This window comes from Capra hircus, chromosome 23, assembly GCF_001704415.2.
Source record: "Capra hircus breed San Clemente chromosome 23, ASM170441v1, whole genome shotgun sequence".
Classification (NCBI taxonomy): Eukaryota; Metazoa; Chordata; class Mammalia; order Artiodactyla; family Bovidae; genus Capra; species Capra hircus.
This window is the reverse complement of record NC_030830.1, coordinates 31,167,307-31,186,822: the sequence shown is the minus strand read 5'-3', so window position 1 is coordinate 31,186,822 and position 19,516 is coordinate 31,167,307. Positions and strand designations below refer to the sequence as shown.

The window sequence follows — 19,516 nt, the reverse complement described above, 5'->3', positions numbered from 1 at the left end:
TGAATGGCCTCCCATCCTGCCAACCACCCCCTCCTTCCTCAGGCACTGCTGTTCTTGTTCTCCATCCTCCGGAAGGTGGCCTGGGACTACGGGCGGCTGGCCTTGGTGACAGATGCAGACAGGTAAGGCTCTGGGACCCTCCCCTACCCCTACACACAGGCTGGTGTGCACACTCACATGCCCACACACACACATGTACATACACCTTGTCCGTGCTCCTCAGGGATAGAAGGAGTGTCAGCCCGCTCTCATCCTCTTTGGTGGGGGGGTGGGGGAGGGTGGGGGCAGGGGATGAGGTCCCAGAGCAGGCATGGGGACACAGGGGCCCACAGCGGGCCTTGGTCCCTTGCCAGTGCCTGGAGACCCATCCCGGCCCCACTCACCCTGTCTGTTCTCTGTCCCCAGGCGCCGGCGGCAGGAGCGAGACCGAGTGGAGCAGGAATAGTATGTGGGGCGGCAGCCCCCTCGCCCCCACTAAACCAGCTTTCCTTTTTCTTCTCTCTCATGCTTCTCTTCCTACCACGTTGCCGGTGTCTTTTTTCCGTTTTCTCCTCTGCAGGCTCATGTTGGGATTAACGCAGGTGGTGTGCTTCGCAGAGCAGGGGGCTCCCCAGCTTGTCTCTGCCGTACTCCCCTATCTCTCCCTCCGGCTCCTGGCCTGGGAGAAGCGGCTCCTTGTGCGCCCGGCGCGCGCAGGCGTCCGCCACCCTGGTTGGCTGGGGTGGAGGAGCCGTCTTCCTTGGGAACCCACAGGACAGTTACCCTGTTGGTTGCAGAGACAAGATTGGGCGTCTCCAGTGGCTTCTCACCCCCTAACAGCTAGTTCTTCCTATTCCAGGGTTCCCCACTCACCTGCTCTGGAGGCCTGGGAGGGGGGCGGCCAGAGAAGCTCTGAGCGCGGCCCTCTGTGTCCGTCACCGTCTCTGTCTATAGGCCTGGCATTGGAGTTGCGGCAGCTGCTGGGGCCGGGAAAGGGGAGGGTGGGGGACACCTCTCAGCCCCCCAGCCCCCAGCCCTTCTGGGGCTGTCTTGGTCCAGCCTGTCCTTCCCCATCACCATGCGCCCACACCATTGCCCTGTGCCCAGCGTGGGCTCTGCTCCCCCGGCCCCCACTGGTCAGCTTCGGAACTGCAGGGCCCCCGCTGTTTTCCTTCAACAGTCGCGGGGTGCTGATGAAGACTCACCCTCCCATCCTTTCCCCATCCCTGCATCAGGGCCCCCGGGGCCCCTGAGGGGAAGGTGCGGGTTCAAGGGAGGCAGGGAGAGGGCAGTCACTCTTGCGCGCTTCTGCCTCTGCGCTTTCTGTGCCTTGTCTGGAGCTCTGGAGTGGGAGCCCACCCACTCCACCCGGCTCCCCAGGGACTCAGACTCACCCACTCTCTGATCTCTCGTCTCTCCACCCCCAGCGTGGCCTCAGCTATGCACGGGGACAGTCACGACCGGTATGAGCGTCTCACGTCTGTCTCCAGCTCCGTCGACTTTGACCAAAGGGACAATGTGAGTGTCCTCCCCCCAGCTTCTCAGCACCCCCTCTTCCGGGGCACGTGGGTTCAGCAGCCTTGGCTTTAGGTGATATGGAGTCAGGGGTCTACGCAGTGGGGCCTTCTGCCCAGCAAGGGTGATGCTCGTCCGAGAGTCACAAGGTAGCACCCAGACCCAGAACTCCGGGCTCTGTCTTCCATGACAGCCTCCAAACCAGCGCAGGTTAGAACATCTGCGGTTTCTAACTGTCATTCTCCCCAGTAGAGTTCTGTGCCCCTCTCCAGCGAACAATCCTAAGGACCTCTTTTTCCTTAGACATTTTCCTGGAAGTAATCATGAGCCTTCCAGGCCTGCTTAGCAAAACATGCAGAATCCACTGTGCTGCTCAGAGGTTGCAGGCTGGTGGCCCCTGGCAATCCGGGGCCAGCTGACCTGCTTGTAGATTGGAGCTGAGGGGCAGGGCTCCTGTAGACAAGGCATGTACTTGGGGAGGCATAGCAGACCCCAGACCCCTTTAGATCAGACCCAACACTCTGGCATTACCTGTCTGGCCACCTGCCATTCTGCCAGGCTCAGAACTCTCACCCTGGTCAGAACTCTAATCCTCAGGCTGTAAGGTGGCTCTGGTCAGTCCAGCTTAGGCTGGGGCCCCTGGGAGCAGGAGCTCCTGTGGTCCCTGTAGCAGAAGAAGCCTGTCAGCTTCCTGAGTTGGACTCATACTGGTAAGTGACAAAGCAGAGGTGTCACCCCTCCCAGCCAGAGCTGTCCAGATGGTCCCCAGACTTACTGTCCTGTATCTTGGCTGGAGGGCACCTCTCTCCCACATCCCATGTTATGCCTGGAAGTCTCCCAGTAGGAAGTTGGGTCAGGGTCTCTCTGCCCAGCTCTTCTCCACATAGCCCCACCCTGCCCTGAGCAGGGTCTCTGTCTGAAGACAAGCCTGGGGGCTTGAGAGCAGACCACAGCTCACAGTGACCCTGGGCTGGTCCTTCTGGGGTATTCTTGGGGCTTCCCAGGTGCTGCTAGGGGTAAAGAACCCACCTGCCAATGCAGGATTCGCAAAGGATTCAGGTTTGATCCCTGGATAGGGAAGATCCTCTGGAGAAGGAAATGGCAACCCGCTCCAGTATCCTTGCCTGGAAAATTCCATGGACAGAGGAGCCCAATGGGCTACAGTCCATGGGGTCACAGAGAGTCAGACACAACTGAGCACATAGAAGGTAGGTGGCAGGACCTTGGGCACCATGGCCCACTCCTCTGCTCTTGGCAGCCACGTTGCAGACTCCACACTGCAGGACTTTTTCTCTGGTTCCGCTGCCCTTGGGTGTTTGCGGGGACCTGCACTCTGAGCCCAGGAGTCTACAGGTGACCCCGTGTGGGCTTGGTCCTTCTTCCTCCCTGAGGGCTGGCACCCCCGTTGCCCCTCTCTGGGATGAGCTGGTTTCTCTGGGGGCTGTGGGAGCTGTGACAAGGTGAGCCACAGCCTGGAAGTGGTCATGAGGTTGGGGTCAGCTGGGAGGGAGGCTGGGCGGGGGGAAGGGAGTCTCAGGGGCGGCGGAGGGTGGTGGAATGGGGGCACCAGCTGACAGCCCTCTGTACCCCCAGGGTTTCTGTTCCTGGCTGACAGCCATCTTCAGGATAAAGTAAGTGAACGATCTTCAAGCTCTAAAGAAAAAGAAACAGCAGACCTGTCATCTCCCTACCAAGTCCAGAGGCCAGCATCTCTGAGGGCCTTAGCGCTCCTAGCCAAGCCAGCACCCACCTCCCTGCTCCGGGGGCCCAGGCCCCTGCTGTTCCTCTGAGCCGGCCTCACTTTACCCCCCAACAGTCTCCTGTGCCCCTCCCCCGCCTGGGGGGCCTGCTCTGCCCTCAGCTCTCCTCGCCCCTGCCACCCTGTGCAAGCAGGCGCGGGCGCTGCCACCTCAGAGCCATGTGCAGCCAGCGGGTAGGGGCAACAGGCAGGCTGGGGGCAGCCAGCCAGCTGCAGGCAGGAGCCAGTCTCCAGCAGGCAGAAGTCAGGAGACGGAGCCAGAGTGCGGCAGGCAGGCAGTGAGCCTTGAGAGAGGCAGGAAGCCGGGACAGGTCAGCACCACCACCGTCCTGGCCCGTGGGCGCCCAGGGCTCCCCACGCCTAAGGGCGAGCACCGCTGCTTCCCAGACCTCCCTCCGCCCTCCCGCCTCTGTCTCCTCCTGCCACCATCTTTGTCCGCCCTCCTCAGGTTGTCCTCTCACCTCCGTTTCTCCCCATCCCCTGCTGCTCATCCTCTCTGCAGTGTGCCTTGTTTTTCTTCTCTCTCTCTGTCTCTCTCCCCAATCCCTCTCCTCCTCCTCTCTTTTCTCTTTCCCTCCCCTTCTCCCTGAATCCTTCCTTCTTCTCCCTCCCCTTCCCTCTCACTTTTTTCTCCCTCCCCTCCCAGGACACAGGGGACCCAGAGCCCCACCTCCCCTCTTTCAACCCCATCCTGCTGCCGGATCAGCCAGGGCTAGGGTGGACGTGGGCTGGGGTGGGCCAGGGCAGATGAGCCATGGCCCCTCCGGCACACTGGTCCTTACCACATCCCCGGTGCCCACAGGGATGACGAGATCCGGGACAAATGTGGAGGCGACGCCGTGCACTACCTGTCCTTCCAGCGGCACATCATCGGGCTGCTGGTGGCCGTGGGTGTCCTCTCTGTAGGCATCGTGCTGCCCGTCAACTTCTCAGGGGACCTGCTGGGTCAGTAAGGGCCAGGACCACTGTGGTGGGAAGAGGAGGGGACAAAAGGGGACGTGCCCTGACCCCTCCGTCATCCTTTCCCTCGTCCCACCCCCCAGAGAACAATGCCTACAGCTTCGGGAGAACCACCATTGCCAACTTGAAATCAGGGTAAGAGTGGGAAGCTGGTCAAGCGAGGCCTGGGTCTGTGGGCAGAGTCTGGGCCGGGAATGGGGAGCGGAGGAAAAAGGGGGTGTTTGGGGGAGAGGTACTGAGGCTGCAGAGGTGACGGTGGGGCCTTGAGGGCTTGGGATGGAGCCAGAAGGAGAGGCTCCCAGGGAGGCTGGCTGGTGGTGGCTAGAGGGCAGTGTACCCAGCAGGGAGGGCGTGAAGAGATGACCTCTGGGGACAGTGTGGTTGGAATGGGACAGTCTTGGGGTCAGGATGTGGGGTGTGGGGCCTGCCTTGGGAGGGTGTCAGAGGACCCGAGTCTCTAAAAGGGCCCTGTACCAGGGTTGTTGTTTTTAATGCTTATTTATTTTTGACGGTGCTGGGTCTCCGTCGCTGTGTGTGGGCTTTCTCTAGTGGCGAGCAAGGGCTCCTCCGGTTGCGCTGCGGTGGCGTCTCCTTGCAGAGTGTGGGCTCTAGAATGTGGGCTCAGTAGGTGTGGTGCATGGGCTCAGTTGCCCTGCAGTGCCCGCGGCGTGTGAAATCTTCCCAGAGCGGGGATCAAACCGTGTCCACTGCACTGGCAGACGGATTCTTCCCCACTGGACCACCAGGGAAGTCCCCCAGGGTTTCATGAACACTGGCAGGTTTGGGGGTGTTTGCGAGTGTTCCCAGCCCTGGTGGCCCCACTCACCCCTCTGTCCCGCCAGGAACAACCTGCTATGGCTGCACACCTCCTTCGCCTTCCTGTACCTGCTGCTCACTGTCTACAGCATGCGCAGACACACCTCGAAAATGCGCTACAAGGAGGATGACCTGGTGAGTGCAGCGGAGCCAGGCCCGGCCCCAGCCCACCCTCGGGGACTCTCCTGCTGAGTCCTAAGGTGTGGTCAGCACCCAGGTGAGGCCAGCTGGTTTTGAATCCTGGCTCAGCAGCCCAGGAGCCCCCATCCTGCCAGTTAAGTCACCTCCCCCAGGCTCAGTCCCCTCCTCTGTAGGAGGTGAGAATGGTCCCTCTCGCAAGGTGGGTGGGGGATGAGGCAAGGCCGTGCCTGGAAGGCCTGGGGCAAGAAATGGCTGTGGGAGTGATTGTCCCTCTTCTCCTATATTTATTCCCCAAACCAGCACTGAACACCCACTCTATGCACCCACCCTGCTGGGGCCTCAGGGTCTGAGGATCTGCAAGTAGTACCTGCTCTGCACCCCCATAAGCCCTCAGGGGGCAAGAGGCCAGGGGGCTTTCACTCTGCTCACTGTCTGTTTCTATTAGAAACACCGCCCCTGGCTTATGCCGAGGTCTGCTTATCCCACCTGTCCCTCTCTGCTCCCCCGTTCCCCACCCCCTCTCTGAGGGTCAAGCCTCAGGAAGGCAAACTGGCCCCCTTCACTCCCCAGGTGAAGCGGACTCTCTTCATCAACGGAATCTCCAAATATGCAGAGTCAGAGAAGATCAAGAAGCATTTTGAGTGAGTAGCTCCTCCCCCTGTCCCCAACCCCAGGACCCGTGGACCCTTCTTTGCCTTCTTTCAGCTCCAAGAGCATCGTCGCAGGCCTCTCTCCTGGGGAGGGGGGCTCAGGGGCTGTGGTACAGGGTAGAGGGTTATGCTAAGAAAGAATTCTCTGACTCCAAGGTGTTGGGCTGGACTTCAGGTCCCTCAAAGAGCTGGAGAAATACTTGAAAAGTGAGTCCCTGGGCCTTTCCTCCTCCTGGCTTGAACCAGGTCATGGTTTGTTGACCCCGGGTCCACGGGCCCTTGAGGATGTGGCCTTCTCAGAATTGTGCATGGTGTTCTGGAGGCTGTGTGCACGCGGACTGGCAGGGAGAAGGTTCTCAGTTTTCAGTGCATCCTCAGGGAGCCCAGAAGAGCTGGGCTGCATGTTCTCTGAGGTGCTTTTTAGCCAGAAGTCTGTCTTAGTAAAGTGAAGGAAATTCACTTCCAGTGGCCAGAACAGTCTGTATACAGCATCTGTTCATCTGTCCACTCAGCGGTTGTTCTCAGGTGCTGCTGAGGTCCATGTGGTGGCCTGGGGACTACAGAAATGAGTGCAAGACCATCGAGTTCTCAGGGCTTCACAGTGCGGAGGCCAGCTTTAGAGGCCAGTCTCTGGGGACAGTATTAGGAGTTGGCCGGAGGTCCTGAGTAGGGCCATTGGTGGTCTGGATCACGGTGGTGAGGATCAGGATTTAGTGAGGTCCGTTGACCTGGATGAGCAGTCAGTTGTCCTGGATCAGGATGGGATTGGAGTCAGATCCCAGGCCCCTGTGTTACCGAATGACTGGTTTGTGACCAGGGTTTTCGAGTGAATCCTCTTTTTTATTCAACATGCATTTATTGGTCACCTTCTGTGTGCCAGGCATAAATCAATTAGAAACAAGTCCTGCCCTCCCACAGTTTACGGAACAACAGCTATAATTAGCTCATCAATCATTGGTCAGTATGAGAGAACAATTTGGGGTCCCATCTGGAGTTCAAGCTATACTCAGCATTAGGGAGCAGGCTGGGTCAAGATTAAGGACAGTGTGTGCTGAGAATTAAGTGACATCTCTAATGTTACCGTCCAAATGGAGTCAGCTGTCAACTTGTATAGACAAGTCCTTTAGTAACTTGTCTATACAAGTATCTTTTTTTTTTTATTTGACCCTTTCTTTTATTTATGTATTTATTTGGTTGCACGGGGTCTTAGTTGTGGTATATGGTATCTAGTTCCCTGACCAGGGATTGAACCCAGGCCCCATGCATTGGGAGCGCAGAGTCTTAGCCACTGGACCACCGGGGAAGTCCCAGAAACAGGTGTCTTTTGAGCAACTTGTGTCATACTAGAGCAGGAACCTGGGGGTATGGCAGGAAACCTGCCCTCGTCTGCTTATATTCTAATAGGGAGAACCAGATGGCAAAGAAATGACCTTGGCAGGTGGGGGTGGGTGCTTGGAAGAAAACCGGAGCAGGGAGAGGGGCAGAGGGCGGGGTCGTGGAGGGAGAGGGGCAGAGGGCGGGGTCGTGGAGGGAGAGGGGCAGGGGGCGGGGTCGTGGAGGGAGAGGGGCAGAGGGCGGGGTCATGGAGGGTGCTGCTTCTGATGGGGTGGGCACCGGGGGCTCTGACAGGGTGGCCTTAGAGCAGAGCCCTCTGTGCACTGAGGGAATGAACCCTGTGAGTCGAGCATCCATGGATCCAGCACTCGTTTGTTGTATACCTACTATGTGCTTCGTCCCGGGGGACAAAGAAGAGCCAGACTAGTCATGGCGGTGAGGAACTCACAGTCCAAGGTGGCTGTTTCAGGGGTCAGTCTGTGGTATTGCTTAGGAAACAGCCCGATTGGCAAAAACCATCCCAATATTGTAAAGTTAATTATGCTCCCATTAAAATAAATAAATTTATTTTTAAACATAAAATAAAACTAACCGTCAGGGGGACTCCCTGGTGGTCCAGAGGTTAAGAATCTGCCTTCCAGTTCAGGGGACGGAGGTTCAGTCCCTCACTGGGGAATTAAGATTGCACATGCTATGTGGCAACTAGGCCCATGCACCATAATTGGAGAGCCCTCCCACTACACTGCAACAAAGACTCGATGCAGCCAAATAAATTAATTAAATAAAAATAATGTAAAAATAAAAAAGGAAAATAATGTAAAAAAATTATTGATCAGCCTATAAGCAGGGGGTTTGGGGAGACTGCAGTCCTCACTGGAGTTTTTAGCATCATGGTGAGCAGTATTTCATTGACTCATCCATTCAGCACAGCACAGTGGGTGTTTATTGAGCACCTACTATGTGAAGGCTGTTGACCATGTGAGGGCTGTTGACCCAGCACCTGGGTATATGGTGCTGAGCAGGAGGCAGCCCTCATCCGTGTGGAGGCCCTGCTAGTTGTCAGTATCCGCCAGGGTCTGGGTTCCAGGCCTGGGGTCTATCTGGATTGGAAGACTAACCCAGAAGAATCAGGGGATAACCTGTGTGCAAAATCAGGGAACCTGCGTGGGAGGGATTAGGGGATTAGAGATTAGCTGGGTGAAAATGAGGACTTAGCCTGCCACAGGGCTAACAGCCCTTCTAAAGATGAACCTAAAATGGTTTGAGCCCCAGCAGTATCAGGGGGCTTCCCAGGTGGCGCAGTGGTAAAGAACCTGCCTGCCAGCGCAGCAGATGCAAGAGACCTGGGTTCGATCCCTGGGTGGGGAAGATCCCCTGGAGAAGGGAATGGCAGCTCACTCCAGTATTCTTGCCTGGGAAATCCCACGGACAGAGCAGCCTGACACGCTGTAGTCCATGGGGTCGCAATGTGTCGGACACAACTGAGCATGCACCCACAATTCTAATCCTATATCCAGTGTCAGGGGAAGAGTCCGGAGGCTCCTAGGAAGTGCCTTTCAAGGACACCATCCCAGATTTAAGTTCCCAAATTCTCATGGGTTTGTGAGGTCCATCTTGTTATTTTAGAATCATGTCTCCACATCTTTAACACTTGGTATTTCCTTCTTTAAATATTAAATAAACCAAAAAAAGGCAGGACCTCTATCTAGATTAGGGATTAGGCTCAGGGAGAGCAGTGTGTGATCAGGATGAAACCAGAAGTATTCCTCCACGCAGGCTGTAAGCCTCCCTCAAGCCCTACTGGGTACCAGCTTCTGAGAGTCTGGTCAGTCTCAAGTCAAGGTGGAGTCAACCTGGGCTCATGGTTAGAGGGTCAGTCTTGGGTCTGGGTTATCCGTCAGTGGGTCAGGATAAAGGAGCAGTCTCTGGTCAGTGTTAAGAGGTCAATCTCAGGTTTCAGGATCAACCTCTGGTGCCGGGGTCCAGCCCCGGTGGATCCAGGGAATTCGAAGGGTGGACGGCGTTGGCGTGGAAAGACTTGTTTATTGATTGATATAAAATTAGATTAAGAAACTATAGTGTAGTAGGAAGATTAAGTGGAGGAAGAGGGCTGAATAGCTTGGTTTATGCGGAAGACCAATAAACTTCCAGACAAGGAATTTGCACCATCTACGTTGGGCCACCGGCGCCCGCTTGAATATCTAAGGGTGCCTCACCTTAAGCTCCCTTTCGCGCGGGTCTTAACAGCCAGGGCAAGTAAGTAGGCCTGGCGAGCCTCCGCGCCCCAGGTGGAGATTCAGCCTGAAATTAAAGTAAAGAGCAGAGAGAGGGAAAGGGAGAGAAGAAGAGAGAGAGAAAGACACGGAGTGGGGCGGGGGGGGGGGGGGGGCCGCGGGGGGCAGGGGGGGCAGATTCCCAAGAAACCAGGCCGAGGGACTAGTTCGAGAAACTGGTCCAAGAAGCTGGTCCCATCCTTTATTGTTCAGAAGGCCTTTTCTACTTTTGATAAAACATGGAGATCAATGGGTAACACAAAATTATGTAGCGTTCGCAACCCAGATTCTTTCCGTATATCATTTTGTATACAAAAGGTCTCAGGTGATTTACATTATCTTCTGGCCAAGAGGCTTGTTAACACTTTTTGGCTCTCTTCCTTAATGAATGTTAATTTTGTTTCCCCTGAAGTGTTTTTCTTTAATCTACATCTCCTTAAAGCACTAAAGTTACATCTCTATAGAACAAAGGTGCAGTGGGTTATAACAAAGAAGGTACTTAACTCAAAGATCTAATGTTGCTAATACAAGGTCTACTACTTGTTTTTCTATATACCAACTATATCTAAAAATAAAGGATATGAAAATTCAACAGCAAGCATTGACTCAACAAATGAAACTTTTCATCAGTCCTATTCTAAAGATTTTGACTCCTCGGAAGCTCCTATATTCCTAGGATGTTTTAAGCTTCCTGTGCCTCCTGCGGTCAGGAGGCCTCAAACAATCACATGCGCAGCTGTACGAGTCCTGCAGGCAGGCTAGAAAGCCATCAGAGGGGTTTTTGGATTGAAACACTCTTTCAAATGCAGAAGACTAAAGCCCTGAATTGACTTTTTCCAGAAAATGTCAGAAGAGTGGAAAAGCAGAGCACAAAAGCCGGCAGATTTTTGTTGGGGTACATGCTTAGGAATTTCCAGAGGGGCCCCTGAAGTCTGAGCACGCCTTGCGTATGTCAGCTTCCTTCCTCATGACCTTGTCATGGGCAGGATTCCTCACACTGGCTCCTGGCACTCTGGTCATTTTTGCACCAGAGACCATTCTGCCGCCCAGGGCTGTGAGCTGGTTAGGATCAGCTGATGGTCAAGGCTAAGTGTTGAACTGTCGCCAGGCCTCCTGGGAACAGGGTTAAGAGAACAACCAAGACTAAAGGCAGTTTCTCTCCACGTAAAGTCCCCAGCCCCAGACAGGCATCAGACCACAGCTGTGGTGTCCCCAGCGCCCTATGAGTATGCGCTCTCATCTGGGTCCGTGCACACTCCCCCCACGCAGATGAACAGGAGGAGCAATTTCATTAAGTTTTATTCTTGGGAACTGTCGTCTTTGCAGACTCAGAAAGAGGGGGCTTGAACTGGGGGCTGTGTGTCTTGAAGGGGATGGGGTCATGGAGGAAAGCTGGGGACATGCTGGGGGCAAGGTCCCTGCTAAGCGTGATGGTGGACTGTGTTTCAGGGAGGCCTACCCCAACTGCACGGTTCTGGAAGCCCGCCCGTGTTACAACGTAGCTCGTCTGATGTTCCTCGATGCAGAGAGGTAGTGGGGCTAGGGGTGGGAGGGCAACATCAGAGGTCCCCCTGCCCACTGCAGGGGGCATCTTGGCTGCCACTCAGGAGTCTGGCTCCCCTTCCAGTTGTTTCCCAGGGTGTCTGATTTTAATTTACCCCTGGAGCACTTGTCAGTTCAGCTCTGGAAAGAGCAAGTCCTGGAGGTTGGAGGAAGGGGTTCCATTGTCCCCCCCACCCCCACCCCATTTGAGGACGTACCCTTCCTCTGCTACAGTGTGAGAAATTTAGGCTATGGGAAGAACTTCTGGCCCTCAGGGGATGGTGGGGAGACCCTGGACTGGGGATATGTCTGAACCATGCACCCTAAGCAAACCCAAGAGCACAGTGGCTCTTGTGCTTGGGGAGTGGACTCCATGACCTCCGAGCTGGGCCACCTACCCATCCTCCAGCAGACCCAGCTGGGCGGTGGGTGACCGGGCACCTGGGTCCCACAGAAAGAAGGCCGAGCGGGGAAAACTCTACTTCACAAACCTCCAGAGCAAGGACAACGTCCCCACCATGATCAACCCCAAGCCCTGTGGCCATCTGTGCTGCTGTGTGGTGCGCGGCTGCGAGCAGGTACGGGGCATCCTGGGCTCGGCTCAGGCCTCAGGGCCCCCCGGCCAGGGTGGGTGGGAGGCCCTGGGGAGGCAGGTCACAGCAGAGATGGATGCATCTCCCAGTTAGGCCTGTCCTACAACCTTAGGAACACCCAAACACACAAGCAGACCTTGCACATAAATACCCCAAGGTTGAGAGGTCCCAGAGGCAGCAGAGCTGGGGTGAGGACCGCGGGCAGGGGCAGCCCCTCCCATCTGTTCCTACATCCTGGACGCCCTAGTCCCACTGTTGGGCCTGTTCCCTGTACCTACAGCAACCATGGTTTCAAAACCCAAATCAGGAGAGGTCAGCTAAGAGGCCAACTTGCTGAATTTACTAGCTCTGGCTTTCAGCAAGTTTCTGGATCGCTCCGTGCCTCAGTTTCCTCATCTGTAATACAGGGCTGCTTGTACCCACCTCTCGGGGTGCTTGTGAGGAGAAGCGAATGAACGGAGAGCTTAAGGCCGTGCCCAGGCTGCAGTCGGCTCCGGGCAGGGCCTCTGGGTGAAGGGAGGGGACCGGCAGCTTGACCGAGGCCCCACCTCGCCCGTCCATCCTGGCAGGTGGAGGCCATCGAGTACTACACAAAGCTGGAGCAGAAGCTGAAGGAGGATTACAAGCGGGAGAAGGAGAAGGTGAACGAGAAGCCGCTCGGCATGGCCTTCGTCACCTTCCACAACGAGACCATCACGGCCATGTGAGACCCTCCTGCCCGCCCCAGCCCCGAGGGGCCGGCTGGGGCTCTGGGTCCTCGGTAACTGTGCCCCCCTCCCCCAGCATCCTGAAGGACTTCAACGTGTGTAAGTGCCAGGGCTGCACGTGCCGCGGGGAGCCCCGCTCCTCGTCCTGCAGCGAGTCCCTGCACATCTCCAACTGGACCGTGTCCTACGCCCCCGACCCCCAGAACATCTACTGGTGAGCAGAGGGGGATGGTGCCGGGGTGGTTCCGTGGGGCCAGTAGGGCCCACAGTGGGGCACGGGAGGAGACGGAGGTCCTAGGTGTCTCTGGGGTTGGGTCAGGCGTCCGGCCCCAAAGTGACGCCTCCACCCTCCCAGGGAGCACCTCTCCATCCGTGGCTTCATCTGGTGGCTCCGCTGCCTGGTCATCAATGTCGTCCTCTTCATCCTGCTCTTCTTCCTCACCACCCCGGCCATCATCATCACCACCATGGACAAGTTCAACGTCACCAAGCCTGTGGAGTACCTCAACGTAAGGCCCACACCCCAACCCTCCACACTGTGTGCCAAGACACAGACCCCAGGCCCCCAATCCCCCTGGCCAAGGGCATGTGAGGGGCATGGAGCCAGTCTTCCTCCTGCCCAGTCTAGCTCTTGTCCTGCTTTTCCAGCCCAGCCCCGCTAAGAAGGTCCCACATGACCATGGGTTGCAGACCCCTCTGTGCTCTTCCCTCGGGCTCCGTGCCACCTTTCGCCAGGAGAGGCCTCCCTCGGTTCACACTCACCTAGAGGGGCTCTCCGGGAAGAGAGAGCCTGGGTCCATCCCTAACTAATCATGTGACCTCAAACCAAGTCCTTCTCCACTCAATCTCTCCAACCAAAGCGTCAAGGGCCAGACCAGATCCTTGGCCTCCAAACTTGGATTCTGATGCTTTTTATCCAAAAAAATTGTACATGAAACTCAGTGTGGAAAAGCGAGGTCGCTCAGATGGCAGTGGTGGCAGTAGGGGGGAAGCTTCTGCTACTCCATCCTCACTCCCCCTACAAGCCTCCTGGGAACCTCAAAGTTCATGAGACGGCACTTTGACAATCACTGGGTGATAACAGCGTGATAGATAAGACCCAGGCTGCCTGCGTTCAAATCCACCCCCGCTCGTACTTCTTACTGTCTCATTTATTGAATTTCATTTTGCCTCAGTTTACTCATTTTAAAATGGGGTAATATCATTATTGTAAGAATTAATACATGAAAAGTACATGATCAAAAAAAGACCATCATCAGTGCTTGGCACATAGTGGGTGTTCAGAAATGCTAACTGCTAATACAGTTCACGCAGGGATTGTACAGATGGCCCTGGCCCCCAGAGGTTCTGGGCTTATCTATTCGTTTGGCTGCATCGGGTCTTAGTTGTGGCACGCTGGAGCTTCATTGCGTCACACGGGGTCTGCTGTTGCGCTGCGCAGATTCTCTGGTTGTGGTGCACAAGACTCGGTAGTTGCAGGACGTGGACTCTCTGGTTGTGGCACTTGCTCTCCAGAGCATGCAGGCTTTCAGTTCCTCTGAGGCATGTGGGATCTTAGTTCGCCAGTCAGGGACTGAACTTGCTACTGCACTGCAAGGCATGGTAGGACTTCCACCAGGGAAGTCGCAGTGTTCTGGACATCCAATGAGGCCCTGGGAGCTGGGGGCAGGGGGAGGGGGGCCCGGGGCTCAGTGGAGGAGGGGGGTAGGTAAGCCACGCCAGCTGGGCCTACTAGACCGCCCCTACCTGACACATCCTCCCCGCTGCCCTCTGCAGAACCCCATCATCACCCAGTTCTTCCCCACCCTGCTGCTGTGGTGCTTCTCGGCCCTGCTCCCCACCATCGTCTACTACTCTGCCTTTTTTGAAGCCCACTGGACACGGTGAGACAACACCCCTCTACACCCACATAGTGACACTCCTGGGTGCACGCCCCCCACCTTCAGACCCCCCACGCCCCGGGCAGTCCCAGAGCTGGCAGGGGAGGGATGCTGACTGGGATCCTCACCTTGGGAAGGCCCCCTCCTTCCCAGGGGACCCTCCTGGGACTGCAGGAGCTTGGGGGAGCAGGCACGGGGCTGGCTCGCCTGACCTCTGCCCACACCCCAGCTCCGGTGAGAACAGGACCACCATGCACAAGTGCTACACCTTCCTCATCTTCATGGTGCTGCTCCTGCCCTCGCTGGGACTGAGCAGGTGGGTTTTGGAGGAAGGGGTGGGAGCTGGGGTGGGGGACGGCGAGAGGGGGAGCAGCCAGGGGCCCCAGGTCTGGGGCACGTCCTCAGAGCTCGTGGATGGGACGCTCCCTCCTCTGGTGTTCTGGCTACTCCAGCCCCCAACACCTCCATCTCCTCTCCTCCCCTCCCCAGCCTGGACCTCTTCTTCCGCTGGCTCTTTGACAAGAAATTCTTGGCTGAGGCAGCCATCCGGTTTGAGTGAGTGACCAGGGTCCCCAGGGAGGAGACCAGATTGGGGGGTGGGTATTTCCCCCATCGGAGGGTGCAGCAAAGCTCCCACCCCTGCAGTGGGGAGGAAGAGGGGCTTATATCATGGTCAGGCATCCCAAAGGTCGCCCCCAGAGGCTGTCTTGGGTGCACACATGGGATGTCGGAGGGTCTGTGTTGGGAACCACTCTAGATTCTGAGGTCACCCTTAGGGTATATTTGGGGCTTTGGGGCTTACACTCAGGGGGGTTTCTATGGTGGGCTCTGGGGCTTGTATCCTGGGACTAACCGTGGAAGCTGGAGCTTCACGCAGGGGGTTTGGAAAGGTCTATAACGGGATCTTGGTTGTGCTGTGGGAGTGACGTGAGGGTTCCTAGGGGACTCCACGAAGGTCTCAGGTGCCAACCCTTTGAGCCTCTCTGGAAGGCTCTTGGGCTCACACCTCACTCAGAATGACCACGGAGGACTCTGGGGCTCACACCTTGGGGTGTTTCTGGCACAAGCTCTGGGAACACCACTGAAGTCTCAGGCTGTGTGACTGCAGTTCTCTATGGGGTCCCTTCCCTGGAAATCCCTGCGAGGGGGTCTTGGGGGACATGTGCCATGGTTCTTTATGGGGGAGCAGGTTCTAGGGGTCTTGCTCTAGGCCATCTGTAGTCACCTTGGGCTCACATTTGGGGTGTCATGGGTACTGACAAAGGTCCCTGGGCTCCCCCCTTCTGAAGACTTCTGGGGGAGGGTCTCTGGAGCTGAGTTCTGGGGGTGTCGGAGGCTCACACTCTGGGGGTTACTCTGGGTTGAATTAAGATCTAAGGCAGGGAGCCTTCGGGGTGTTCCTGGGGCTCACAGGGAGGGAGGGGAATGGCTGTGGAGATCTCCAGAATCATACCCTGAACGCTGGTCTCTCCAGGGGTCTCTAGCACTCTCTCCAGGGGTCTCTATGTGGCACAAGTTCTAGGGGTGCCTCTGGGCTCACACACACTGAGGTTATCTTCCACTTACTTTGGAGGCATCTGGGGGTTCACATTCAGGGGGCTCAGAGACATGGGTGCTTTGAGGGCTCAGCTGGAGGGTCCACGTGGAAAAAGGCACCTTAGGGGTGCTGGCACGCTGGCAGTGGGTAGGGGGGCCTCTGGGTCCCCCAAGAGTGCAGACCTGGAGCACCTGGTGCCCGCAGATGCGTGTTCCTGCCGGACAACGGCGCCTTCTTCGTGAACTACGTCATTGCCTCCGCCTTTATCGGCAACGCCATGGACCTGCTGCGCATCCCGGGCCTGCTCATGTACATGATCCGGCTCTGCCTGGCGCGCTCGGCCGCCGAGAGGCGCAACGTGAAGCGGGTAGGGCCGCCCGGGGCTGCCGCGGCGCGCACAGCACCCCCTGGTGGCCCAACCGGAAACTGCAGCAGCCGTGCTAGAGTGTCGGGGCCCCAGGGGAAGGGGACCTGGGGAGCCGAGTTCCGTGGCCCTCAGTCTCCCCCTTCCCGTCTGGGGCCTCAGTTTTCCCTTGCGTACAGTGACAAAGCGTAGCTAACCCGGAAGGCCCCTCCAGTTCTGCCAGTCTAGTGTTCTGTGATGGGAACTGGGGGAGGTCTGGATCTAGACCCAGGGTACCTCTGCCCTAATCCCACACAGAGGGCTCTGGGCATCCAATTCCCAAGCCCACCAACCGGCCAGCCCCTCATCCCTCGAAGGCCCCATCACTGTACCCACCCTGACCTCCGTCTCAGCCACAGCCCCTCTCTCTCCATCAGCTTCGCCCTGCCCTGCCCTGCCCTGGACACTGGGTTCCCTTCCCACCCCCAGCTTCTTTTCTGGCCCCAGAGTTCCTGTCCCTTTCCCTCCTGCCACCTGCCTGAGCCCCTCCAGTCTTCCCCTCCTCTCCCCTCCCTGAGCCACCCTCCTGCCCATCTCCCCCCCAGCATCAGGCCTACGAGTTCCAGTTTGGCGCAGCCTACGCTTGGATGATGTGCGTCTTCACGGTGGTCATGACCTACAGTATCACCTGCCCCATCATCGTGCCCTTCGGTAGGCACCGCCGCGCCGGGACCTGGGCCCTGCTCGGGGGGACCCAGGACCTCTCCCGCTCCACTCTAGCAAGGCAGGCCACCCGAGTGGACAGGGCCCTGGCTGGGAGACCGGCCCCTCGGGCCTCCCACCTGGTCCCTGGCTCAGTCTGGGGCTCAGCCTGTGGGGGAGGAGGGTAAAGCCATCTCAGCTCAGGCTGGCTTCGGCCAGTGTGCTGGACCCCTGGGCGACATCTCCCCAACACGACCATATTCCCTCATACCAGTGCCTTCATGCAAGTGGGTATACATGGACAGAGAGCACATGCCCACTGAGGAGTCTACACGCACACACAGTCGTACACAGGATCCACAGGCACACTTGTACACAGCCCTGTACACTCGGGAAAGACCTTTGGGTTTCAGGGAGGGTTTGGGTCCTTACCACTCATGGAAATACCCTGCTGTAGCTGCACCTTGTAACCTCGGCAAGTCCCTCTTCTTTCTGAAAAAATTAAGCAAAGTTTCTCGTCACCCCCATCATTCCCCTCATCTATCCTTTCCCCCCACTAACACCCTAATCCATTCACCACCCTCCCTGGTTATTGAAGGCTCCAGACTCCCAAACTAACCACCTTGTCCCCATTTGAAATGTCCCATTCCCTCAACCTCCAGGAAGAGAGACCTGACCGCCTAACTTACACTCCTCTGTTTAGGGTCAGGGATAGGAAAAAGACAACATGCAGGAAGGTGCTTGCTGACCCAAACCAGTAGCTTCCTACCAGTGAATTCCTGGTGAGGGGCTTCAGAGTGAGGGGGTTGAAGCAGGGGAAGCTGGGGTTCCGTGCTCCTGCAAGGGGCTTGGGGCTCTATTCTCTGCTGGGCCTGGGGCAGAAGAAGAAGGGGACCAGCCCTCCAGTGACCTTGAAAGGCCCGGGACAAGCCGTGACAGCCACACACAGGCCCGGCAGCGCTGGTTCCGAGGTCAGGGCCGGTGTGGCTTCCCCCAGGGCTCATGTACATGCTGCTGAAGCACCTGGTAGACAGGTACAATCTCTACTACGCCTACCTGCCGGCCAAGCTGGACAAGAAGATCCACTCGGGCGCTGTCAACCAGGTGGTGGCCGCGCCCATCCTCTGCCTGTTCTGGCTGCTGTTCTTCTCCACCATGCGCACGGGTGAGGGCCACCCCCCACCTTGGAGGCCAGGGAGGGGCGGGGGCAGAAGACCCTCCCGCCAGGGTGCAGGCAGAGCAGCCCCCCGGGGGTGGGGTGGGGGTGTCGCAGGCTAGGGTTCTGGGAGAAGCCACAGCATATGGGAGCAGAAGTCCCTGGGAGGGGGCCTGGAGGAGAGGTCGCAGCCCTTTCTCTGTCCTCCCACCCCAACCCAGGGTTTCTAGCCCCGACGTCCATGTTCACATTCGTTGTCCTGGTGATCACCATTGTCGTCTGTCTCTGCCACGTCTGCTTCGGACACTTCAAATACCTCAGTGCCCACAACTACAAGGTAGGGACGAGGGAGCAGGGAGGTGGCCCAGGGCGGAGTCCACCCGCTGGGGCAAGGGCCTCGCCCCTCACCCGCTGACTCTTCCGGGCCCCTCAAGATTGAGCACACGGAGACAGATTCCGTGGACCCCAGAAGCAATGGACGGCCCCCCAATGCTGCCGCTGTCCCCAAATCTGCGGTGAGTGCCCCGCCCCCGCCATGGCCAAGCGCGGGGTGGGGGAAGCATGGCTTCCTCAGGAAGCTGGGTGTCCTGTCAGCCATCCAGGAAAGGGGGAGCCTGTCCCAGAGCCCGGGGATGGGGTGGGGATCTGGTTCCACCAGCTGGGGGCTCTGCTCCATGTCCCCTTGGAAGGAGAGCTGCTGCCCCTCCCCACAGGCCGGGAGACCCCCGCCCTGTTCCCCCCAGGGCCACACACCCCCCCCCCCCCCCCCCCCGCTGTCCACGCTCACACCGCCCCCTCCTCCTCCTTCAGAAATACATCGCTCAGGTGCTGCAGGACTCAGAAGTTGACGGGGACGGGGCTCCCGGGAGCTCGGGGGACGAGCCCCCGTCGTCCTCCTCCCAGGACGAGGAGCTGCTCATGCAGCCTGACGGCCTCACGGACACAGACTTCCAGTCTTGTGAGGACAGCCTCATAGAGAACGAGATCCGCCAGTAAGGGAAGGGAGGGCCCTGGCGGCCACGCCCTGCCCCCGCCCGCCCGGCCCCCCCACGGACACTAAAAACAAAACGCTAATAATTTATTAGATCTAAAGCCCCTTCCTTCCCCATCCCCTGCTTTCATTAAGGTATTTAAACCTGGGGACTTCACCGCTCTCCCCCACCACGGAGGGAGGGTGGGCGGGAACTCCCCCCCAACCTCAGTGAGGAGAGCCCCGAGCCGGCCCCGGGGCAAAGAGGGGTGTGGACAGGGTTCCCCCAGATCAGTACCCCCTGGGCTAGTAGTATGATCAGGAAAGGGTTAATGAGAGCCAAGAGGGGTACCTGGTGCCATGGCTGGAGACCTGGTGGGGGCAGACGGACCAGGGGCTGCCCCCTCCAGTTCTTACCTCCCCTCCCCCCAAGTCCCGCTGGGATCTAGCACCCCAGGGAAGTGGAACCTCCAGCCCCTAGGGGGTTGCATGAGAGGGGAGAGGGTGCTGAGCGGGAGGAAAGAGTCCAACCCTGAGCCAGGGGGACTGACCTGGGGGTGGGGGGTGGGCATGGCTGACACTGGAAAATGGGATTTTGCACTGGTTTTTTTTGTTGTTGTTGTTTTTTTTCCTTTAAAATAAAAATGAAAAGCTCCGA

The 19,516-nt window shown here is 57.7% G+C and overlaps 1 protein-coding gene across 4 annotated transcripts in view; it reads left to right on the top strand.

The window, feature by feature from the left end:
• TMEM63B (transmembrane protein 63B) overlaps window positions 1-19,516 on the top strand; it is a 26,323-nt gene extending 6,807 nt beyond the window's left edge. For 3 of the 4 annotated variants that reach the window (XM_018038930.1, XM_018038929.1, XM_018038931.1), the window contains exons 3-24: window positions 43-122; window positions 406-444; window positions 1,407-1,497; window positions 3,088-3,125; window positions 4,056-4,198; window positions 4,297-4,348; window positions 5,056-5,164; window positions 5,741-5,811; window positions 10,878-10,958; window positions 11,425-11,548; window positions 12,133-12,266; window positions 12,347-12,484; window positions 12,626-12,779; window positions 14,047-14,153; window positions 14,380-14,466; window positions 14,640-14,705; window positions 15,892-16,054; window positions 16,636-16,741; window positions 17,730-17,897; window positions 18,110-18,225; window positions 18,323-18,403; window positions 18,699-19,516. In XM_018038930.1, coding sequence (XP_017894419.1) covers window positions 43-122; window positions 406-444; window positions 1,407-1,497; window positions 3,088-3,125; window positions 4,056-4,198; window positions 4,297-4,348; window positions 5,056-5,164; window positions 5,741-5,811; window positions 10,878-10,958; window positions 11,425-11,548; window positions 12,133-12,266; window positions 12,347-12,484; window positions 12,626-12,779; window positions 14,047-14,153; window positions 14,380-14,466; window positions 14,640-14,705; window positions 15,892-16,054; window positions 16,636-16,741; window positions 17,730-17,897; window positions 18,110-18,225; window positions 18,323-18,403; window positions 18,699-18,884 — 2,334 coding nt within the window. In that variant the 3' untranslated portion in view covers window positions 18,885-19,516. The remainder of the gene's footprint in view (window positions 1-42; window positions 123-405; window positions 445-1,406; window positions 1,498-3,087; window positions 3,126-4,055; window positions 4,199-4,296; window positions 4,349-5,055; window positions 5,165-5,740; window positions 5,812-10,877; window positions 10,959-11,424; window positions 11,549-12,132; window positions 12,267-12,346; window positions 12,485-12,625; window positions 12,780-14,046; window positions 14,154-14,379; window positions 14,467-14,639; window positions 14,706-15,891; window positions 16,055-16,635; window positions 16,742-17,729; window positions 17,898-18,109; window positions 18,226-18,322; window positions 18,404-18,698) is intronic. The other variant, XM_018038932.1, reaches the window with a different exon arrangement.